Source organism: Xenopus tropicalis, chromosome 8 (genome assembly GCF_000004195.4).
Source record: "Xenopus tropicalis strain Nigerian chromosome 8, UCB_Xtro_10.0, whole genome shotgun sequence".
In the NCBI taxonomy this organism is placed as follows: domain Eukaryota; kingdom Metazoa; phylum Chordata; class Amphibia; order Anura; family Pipidae; genus Xenopus; species Xenopus tropicalis.
Window position 1 is genome coordinate 131,402,259 of NC_030684.2, and position 9,748 is coordinate 131,412,006.

The window sequence follows — 9,748 nt, forward strand, 5'->3', positions numbered from 1 at the left end:
AAAAATGTTTTAGTTTTCACATGTGGTGATTTCTTTAGAGTTGTGTGTTTCCCTCATAAAAATATATTTATATTATTATTATATTATTGTTCATTGCAAAATCTTTTTACCGTGGCCTTCTATGCAGTTACTCAGAGGCCATAATATTAGTATATTCCTGTACGCTAATATTAAATTAATAGTATATTGTATAACAAGCTGGAAAAAGATGTTTCTCTCTCATTTTTTTCGCCTTTTGATCATTGTAACTTCAGATATGAAGTAGCCATGACAGACATGAAAGGGTTATATAGTGAAACGGATCCCAGGTAAGGCGCTGTTTAGAGAAAAATACTACAATCCCCACAATGCCTTGCGGTCGAGGATTCCTACGCGACTGTGGACTGCCCGCCCGCGGTGCCTCTCGGGAGTTGTAGTTTGTGCGGAGCGCCATCACGCTTGCGGCCCGTGAGGAGGAGAAGAGGCTTTGGCGGCGGTAGCTAACGTGGCTGCTGGAGCGGAGAGGGCGGGTAGGCGTTCGAACTCAGTTGCCGCCATGTCGCTAGTGGCCTATGCTAGCAGTGAGGAGAGCAGCTCGGACAGCGAGGCGGCTCCGGAGCCAGATGCGAGTGCAGACGGGCAACAGCAAGAGGCCGAGCCCGCAGCGGCTTATCCTGGGGCCTATCCGCCTCAGCCTAAGGGGGAGCAGCAGCAGCAACCCAACCCGGGCTTCTTTGGGCCTCCTCCAGGGCTTGGCTACCAGCCGCCTGGCTACTACGGGCATGGGGGTTACGGTGCGGGGCCCCCCAGTTACCCCTCAGCTCAGGGGTATGGCAGCTACAATAACAGCCAGGGGCCCTCTGCTTACCCCCATATGGGCTATGGGCCCCAGGGCCCCAACCATGCCAACTTCCCACCCCCTGGCCTCAGCCTGCCTCCCCCCCAGCATGGGCACCACCACCTTCCTCCTCCCCAGGGGGGGCCTGCAATGAACCTCCCTCTCCCCCCTCAAGGAGCCCATGGGCTCAACTTGCCTCCACCTCAGGGTGGGCCAGGACTTAATTTGCCTCCCCCACAGGGAAATCATGGACTAAACTTGCCTCTTCCTCAAGGAGGGCATGGGCTGAAACTGCCACCCCCACAGAGTGGCGCAGGTATGAATCTGCCACCTCCACAAGGTGGCGCAGGTATGAATCTGCCTCTGCCGCACAGTGGCGCAGGTATGAATCTGCTTCCCCCCCATGGAGGCTCAGGCATAAATCTGCCACCACCGCAAAGTGGTTCAGGCATAAATTTGCCCCCACCTCAAGGCGGTACAGGCTTGAATCTGCCACCACCGCAAGGGGCAGCAGGAATGACTCTGCCACGCCCCCAAGTGGGCACAGGTATTAATCTGCCTCCACCCCAAGGCAGTACAGGTATGAATTTGCCTCCCCCTCAGAGTAGCGCAGGACTGAGTCTTCCGCCCCCCCAGGGAGCACGCCCTCAAAGTGGTACTGGAATGACCCTGCCTTCGTCACCAAATACTGCTGGAATGAACCAACCTCCACCCCCAGGCACAACTGGAATTAATTTGCCTCCGCCGCAAGGTGGTTCTGGGCTCAATTTTCCACCACCTGGCCACGGAATAAACCTCCCTCCGCCTCACATTAGCTCTGGACTAAAACTGCCTCCACCACAGGGTGGCCAGGGGTTAAATATTCCTCCTCCACAACTCAGTCCTACCTCCGCAAGCGGATTGGACCATCGGATGCCTCTCCCTCCACCTGGCTATAATGTGCTGCCTCCGCCATCTATTGAAAATGTAGGAAATCCCAAACCAAAGAAGAGAACAGAACCAGTGAAAATCACGGTCCCTGAGCTGCACACAGCGGGTGTAAGTATCTAGAACCATGAGTATACCTTACTCTGCATGGAAAGAGTGGGGCCAAGTTGCATTTACCAATTTTATTCATTGTGTTGATCAATATCATTTATCATTTTGGGCAGGCTGAATGATAACTCTCATTGGCACCTATTTAGGACCACTGACTAAAGATTTTAGCTGCCGATTCCTGTTCTTTAGACCGATTTGGCAGCTTATCTCCCCTTGTATGGGCACCCCCGATGGGCCTATCCGACCGAGATATGGGCAGATTTCAATCAGGCAGGTTTGATTTTCCATCAGATCGTGGGCCGCATCGGATCGTTAGGTCCCTATTTCCAAACAATCAAATTGGCTCATTATCGGCCACCTTTGGTGGGCATATTGGGAGAAGATCTGTGTATGGCTACCTCAACCCAGAGCTTCATTGGTGCACATCTCTTCAAATGATCGTTATTGCACAGTAGATATGGGTCAGGATGAGCTTTCCAGATAAAGCTTGGCCATATGTGCCACACAAGTAGATCTTTTGCCCACATGGTCCAATTAATAGCTGATTGAACCCTGATCAGGAAGCAAGAGCAAGGATCACCTCTTGTAATAGGTGTCCTATGCTATCTACAGCTCGGCAAAACTATATAATTGTAAGTGTAAAAGTAAGTGTAAGTGCAGCAATTTGATTTTTTTTCTCTTATATTTTTTTTTTAGTCCGATTCAGAGGAAGATGAACCAACTACGAAGAAAGCAGTGGTCCAGGTATGATGTCTTTTTTTGCATGAACCAGTGCTGATGTTTATTTTGACTTGCTTGCTATTTGAACTGCGTCGTGTGTCAGTGTACATAATAGCTAATATAATGGTCCCATGCTTGCCAGACTCTTTACACACTATTCCTCGTCTTACTTGAGAATTATTGGTCCAACAGCAACTTTGTAAGTTGGACTGAATTGTCTAAAGGCAGGCTGTACATGTGCTCATTTTGTACATTCTGCCCGATTGGCCCACCAGCTGAACTGGTCGTGTATCGATGCTCCATGAACCAGTTATCATACAAAACTGTCATTGAGATATATATATAGGCACCCCCCCCCCAGTCATTGTAATCGCTTACCTGGTACCCTGGGCCGGTGTTCCTGTAAGGAGAAACCTGCACCGGCCCGGGGTACCTGCGATCGGGTGATCCTCTTCCTTCTGTTTTCTCTTTTAACACACCATTGGAGTTGGTGGCTTTCACCTCTGTCTGGGGGTGGGGGCAGCACTATATAAATTGTTATCCTTGATGGTTAATTAAAACAGTCTGTATTATTATTATTATATTAAGCACTAACAAATCATACTACCTTCCCTTTTAATCAAGAGAGAGCATGACCTCTGTATAAACAAGCCCCTCCCTTTCTCCACATCACCACCAGCAGCTTAAATTAAAGGAGAAATATATGGTACAGGAGGTTTAAAAAATAGAACCACTTAAGTGTCACTGCCACTAAATATGGTATGTCAAGGTACCATCCCACCAGCCTTAGCCCACCAATAAGGATCGCTGCCCGATTGCATGAAACAAATAATCGTTATGTTTTGTGATTTTAGGTGTTATAAATGCCTAATGTTTATCTTCCCATTCTATGTCGATGCTATCAGGGATCGAGAGAGGGGTATGGTTTATCTGCTTTACTGCCTCAGCCAAAAAATGCTTCCGGCTCAGACTCAAAACGGCAGCTTCTTCCATACAACTTTTTAAAGAAAGCCTCCAATCCAGCCAGTGATCTTAAGCACCCCAGATCCACTCCTCTAACCAAACCGAAACTGTCTTCAAAACCTGAAGTCTCTCACACGCCGTCTCCGTCGGCCATCAAAGCTGCAGCTAAGAACGCCGCCCTGCAGGTCACCAAGCAGATCACACAGGAAGAAGATGAGGATAGTGACGAGGATCTCCAGCACGGCAATTTCTTCTCCCTGTCAGACACCAAGGAGACCCCTGCCATGATGAGAGAAAGCTATCCATACCCTGCCCCTACAGTCGATGAAACTGCACCCCCTGGAGTTGAGCCTGTCGAGTTGCAGGATGATGCAGCTAATGCACCCCTAGACTTTAAGACTGCAGCAGGTTCAAGTGACAACCACCAATGGCCTGCCTCAAATGCAGAAGCCTACTCTAGCCAGCAGTACAGTCAGTATCCGGAGTATGCCGACACCTCTGCATCAGGTTATTACCAGGTAATACAACAGCAGCTTCTCTGTGTATTGATACCGTTTCTTTCTTTTAATACCCCAGAGAACAGATTCCCCTTTGGCTACTTTCCCATGTAAAACATATCTATTTAAATCATAGCCTGACTTCTCCCCAGCCTACTATTTGGTTGCTATCAGGTGATCTTGCCTCCTCCTCGAAGTCATTGATTAACATAGTAAAAGTATAAATAAATAAAAAATGTCATGTTACTTGGCATACTATTTATTTATATACAGTACATGTGAAGGCTATATTTGAAGAAGACTTAATTTTTAATATGAGTTTGCTATCAGTTCTGCTATGGTCAGACATATTTGTATCACTAAAACCCCTGTACATAAAATACGAATAGTCCCAAAAACTGTAACAAACTCTCTGCAACAAACTCCTTCACTACCACCACCCATTTCTAACTAGTTCCTTTCCTACACAAGCCCCCTTCCCCTCTATGTCCCCCTGTTAAGCACTTTAGGTGGCCATACACGTAGCAATTCTGATCTTTCGTGCAACATTGTTCCCACCCTTCACTGACGTTCAGGGCTGAATCGTCAGATGTGGAGGTAGAAACAATAGAAATTCTGCCTCCTTCTGCCGATTCAGCCCTGAATGTAGATTTTGCTTGGGCGCCTTCAATGGCACCCGATCAAATTCTTTTAACCTGGCCGATCAACAAGTCGACCGATATCCGCAGCCTTTTACGATATCGGTCGCCTCGTCGAGCTGCCATACACGTACTGAATATCGTATGAAATGAGGTTTTGTACGATATTATCGGCGCGTGTATGGCCGGCTTTAGAACTGGCAGACTCCATGTTGGTCATAATTGGTGCCACTGCTCTCTTGGGATTGCTGACCAGAAAACAAAAGCAATTCAGCTGAACTTAAGACTTAACCCACCTGAATTAAGCAAAGAGATATGGGGTAAATAGCCCAGAACTGAGAGCAGGGGTTGGAAAGTGGGTAAGGGTTGGATAGTCACCCTTAAAAATGCTGTATTTTTTACTTTTACAGTATTCAATATTATACACTGTTAAGAAGAGTAAAGGTCCCCATACACTATAAGATCTGCTCGCTTGGCGATGTCGCCAAGCGAGCGGATCTTTACCCGATATCCCCACCTACGGGTGGACGATATCGGGTAGCAAGTTGCTTTAAAAAAAAATAATCCGATTGTTTGGCCACAGTTGCGGCCATGGGGCAGTCTGTTCGGGGACCGCATCAACGAGCCGATGCAGTCCCCGATCCGACTGGATTTTCTAACCTGGCCGATCGATATCTGGCCAATTTCAGGCCAGATATCGGTCGGCCAGGCCGCTCGTTTCTGCCTATACACGGACCGATTAGCTGCCGAATCGGTCCAAGGGACCAATATCGGCAGCTTCTATCGGCCCGTGTATGGGGGCCTTAAGACAAACGGTGGGGGCTCTTTTATCAACACTGGCAAATTGGGACCTGGTCAGTAACATAGCAGCCAATTAAATTTTGCCTTCAATTGTCTACATACAGCCAGCAGATAAAGGGTAATCAGTCACTGGTTGCTATGGATTACTGCTCAGGTGCAGATTTGCCCAGCGTTGATAAATGAGCCCCACCTAGTTGTAACTTGACCATATAAAAGCAAGACGCCACAGGCCAATTGTATTTTTACAGGTCATATAACTCCAAGGTGACTACTAATATTTTAGTCTTATAATAACCAGTGTTTAGGAAGGTTTAGCCTTGCAGTTCCTTATTGACCATATAAAATCCTACAACAATGCAAACATTTATTATATATGTATAATACCTTTACTGCCAGCATTTAGCATTGACTGTTGGAAGTTGTGTCCACTCAGACCCAGCATTTATTCTCCTTTTGGTTTATCTCAGGATTATTACAGCAGTGACTACTATCAAGAATCTGATTCTTCTTCTGCAGCTCTGAAAGAGACTGCTGCTGCCGCTGCGGATTCTTTTATGGACGATGAAGCGGTAAGATTTCTAATGAACCTTTGTCATTTTTTAATGGGAGACAATAAAGGAAATTTACATTATTTTATATTAAATAATAAAATAGTTTTACTAAGGGGAAATGAATAATGTTAGATTGTCTTTATAAAGCATTTATTTGGTTATTAGTCTCTTCGCTTTCCACCAGTCTGCATTATGTAGAGTAGGGAAGGGTGGTGTGGTGCAGTTTTATTACGTGGTACAGTTTTGGGATCCATTATCCGGAAACCTGTTATCTAGAAAAGTTCCAAATTATGGGAAGGTCATTTCCTATATGTATGTATATCTTTATTTATAAAGCGCTACTTATGTACGCAGCGCTGTACAGTAGAATAGATTAATACAAACAGGGTGTTAATAAGATAATAATAGATACAAAGTATGACAATAAATACAGATAAATACAAGATACAGTTGCAATAAGTTAAGAGTCGAGGACACAAGAGGAAGGAGGTCCCTGCCCCGTAGAGCTTACAATCTATATGGAATCTATAGACTCCATTATGACTAAATTAATTTATATTTTTAAAAATGATTTTCTTTTTCTCTGTAATCATAAAACAGTACCTTATACTTGATGGTAACGGCTATAATTAATCCTTATTGGAGGCACAATAATCTCATTGGGCTTAATTAATTAGGAGGGGGATTGAATAGGTAGATAAGTAATTAAAAGTAACAATAAAATCATAGCTTCACAGAGCAATACTTTTTTGACTGTCAGGGTCAGTGATCCCTTTTTGAAAGCTGGAGAGAGTCAGAGGAGGAATGCAAATAATTCAGAAACAATGAAAAAGGAAGACCAGTTGAAAAGTTGCTAGGAATAGGACGTTCTGTGACATACTTAAATTTTATTTAAAGCTGTACAACCTCTTTAACTTTCCTTGTCCTTTAAAGATATGAGCAGCATTCTGTAATGGGTTGTGTGTATACCATTCATACTGTCTTAGAGGTGATGATTAGGTTGGTGGAAAATGAACCATTTATTGCATAAACACGTCTTTCTCCCCGTGCTTAATTTCTGACCACTTGTTCTTAAAGTTTAAACGCCTGCAAGGGAAACGGAACCGAGGCAGAGAGGAAATTAACTTTGTGGATATTAAGGGGGATGATCAGCTAAGTGGGAACCAGCAGTGGCTGACGAAATCTTTGACAGAAGAGAAGACTATGAAGTCTTTCAGCAAGGTAAGTCACCTGTGTCCATACGGCCTGTTATGTTTTCCTATTCTCACATACTGAAAGCAGTGTCCTCACTTGCAAAAGGTAGCCATGGGGGCTTATTTGGGGTAGGTAAGCTCTGTTATGATTTATCATTGTTTATGTAATACTGGGGGCCCTGCTGTTGGTCCTGCCTCCTAGTGGGAAAGTTTTATTTGCACAAAAGGTGGTGTTTTCCATGCTGGTGTAAATATCCTGAAGAATGCTCTAGGTGGTCTTCCCCATGGTTGTATTAGAGCAGGGACCCCCACCAGTGGCTCAGGGGCAACATGTTGCTCCCCAACCCCTTGGATGTTGCTCTCAGTGCCCCCACTGAATTCCTGACTTGGGGGCAAGTTTTATGAATGAATAAAAACAAGATTTCCTACCAAATAAAGCCCCTGTAAGCTGATAGGGTGCATAGAGGCTGCCTAATAGCCAATCACAGCCCTTATTTGGCTCCTCCATGAACTTTTATGGTGCCTGTGTTGCTCTCCAAGTCTTTTTACATTTGACTGTGGCTCACAAGTAAGAATGGTTGGGGACCCCTGTATTACAGAGTAAAATAGATAAACAGACCAGCTAATTGGCTTGCTTAGGGTTTCCCTATCCTTTCAATGTGAGTTTTTCCCCAGTCTCTCATTAGGGTTTTACTTTTTGTTCATGCAGCGGAAAGGAGAGCAGCCAACAGGGCAACAAAGAAGAAAGCACCAGATCACATACCTCATCCATCAGGCAAGTTTTTTCTTTTCTTTCTTTTTTTTTTTTTTTTTATTCTTTTTTCCATTTTTTTTTTTTCCATTTAAAGGAAAGTTGTTCTGAATATGTCAATGTTTCTCTTACCCTTTACAGGCTAAGGAGAGGGAGCTAGAGCTGAAGAACAGTTGGTCAGATAACAAGATGAGCCGACGACAGACACAGGCAAAATATGGTTTTTGAGATGCTAATATGGCCTGTTTGAATAGAGCAAAATGGCCATATGGGAGAGGTCAAAAAGCAGACTGTACTGCCGTGAACTAGTGCTGACAGTTCCATGACACCGCACTCTGCTGGCCTGCCCTGTCCAAGCAAAGAGAGGTTTCACAGTTCAGACGGGAGTAGGGAAAGGGCTTCTCTGAGGATTACTACTCTGAGTTTTGTTCGGCTGCAATGCAGTTTATCTCCTGCTCTGCCAGAATCCGTGCCACGCAGTACTGTCTGTGTTTTTAACTGGTACGGGAGAAGTTAAATCAGAGACTGCAAGGTGTAATGGGATGCTGCCCTTTTGTTTAAGTTCTATTTCAGCTACTACTGTGATGGGTTATTAGTGTCTCTTGAGACCTATTTTCTTTACCCAGTCGCCCATGCAACTAAACGTATACCCCTTGCTGCCATAGAGGTCTGCTTCTTAATAGATCGGCGGGGAAGAGGCCAATACAAGCTGAACATTGATTCATTCTCCCAGTATTTTAACTGAGCTAGCAAAATTCACACATTATTCTGTATTTCGGTGGTGTTATATTTGTAAATAGCGTAAACTGTACATACATATATATTTTTTGAGTTTCTCCTGTAGATTTTGTTGAATACAGTGGCTCAAAAAATTACTTTGATTTAGCTATGATATTTGCAGTTCAGCCCTTAGGAGAGTACAATTGGATTCTATTCCCAGTGTGCACCCTTTGGCAAAATATTTATAGAATTTGTTTTGCTTCCGTGCTCGCCAGCTAAAGGCAGGGTGGGGGTGGCGGTGAGCAGAAGGTCCATTGCCGAAGGCACTTTCCTCTGCACCTACACATTTAGCGTAACATAATGTTTCCGAATTGGGCATCACAACTTTTACTTTATACAGCGCTCTCTCTCCCTCCCTGATTATTTCTTTATGGTGTTTCTGCCACTGAAGAAAGTAGCATTTTGTACACTTGGTAACCTAGTAAAGGAAACTGTTTATTGTATTTTTGGATTATCTTGTATTATTTGAAATGGTACAAAACAATTCGAATTTTTGCAAATATGGAGCCAGACAAATTACTGCTTTTCATTTCCTTCTTGCATTTACATTTTATAATATGATTTTTGAATAGTGTTAGGGCAAACCAAGGTACAGGTATGTGACCCATTATCAAGAATGCTTGGGACCTGGGGTTTTCCGGAGAATGGGGTCATTCCGTAATTCGGATCTCATACCTTCCAGTGAATGAGACACTGGAAGATGAATAGGAGAGGTCCTGAATATAAAGATGAGTCATAAAAAAACCCAATAAGATTGTAGCAGTAGGTTTTTGCTTGTCGGGGTCAGTTACCCCTATTTGGAAGGTAATACAGGTATAAAAATAGTTAAAAGGTTGCTAAGAATAGGAAATTCTATAATATACTAAAAGTTAATTTTAAAGTCTACTACCCTTTTATCCCAGATTACTATTCTGGCACCGAGGCATGAAACAAAGGCAGCACCATAGGAAGGGCAGAGAAAGTTTTTGGGAAATTTGTAGCCCCATTCCATAATAGGAA

At 44.2% G+C, this 9,748-nt stretch overlaps 1 protein-coding gene across 1 annotated transcript; it reads left to right on the top strand.

Moving 5' to 3' along the window:
• Positions 1 to 1,207: 1,207 nt before the first annotated feature.
• prcc (proline rich mitotic checkpoint control factor) lies at positions 1,208 to 9,192 on the top strand. The gene is given in 7 exon segments (NM_001114495.1): positions 1,208 to 1,855; positions 2,552 to 2,599; positions 3,481 to 4,056; positions 5,942 to 6,043; positions 7,103 to 7,246; positions 7,928 to 7,993; positions 8,111 to 9,192. Coding segments are annotated over 7 exon segments (1,545 nt in total). The 5' UTR covers positions 1,208 to 1,333; the 3' UTR covers positions 8,198 to 9,192.
• The last annotated feature ends 556 nt before the right edge of the window (positions 9,193 to 9,748 follow it).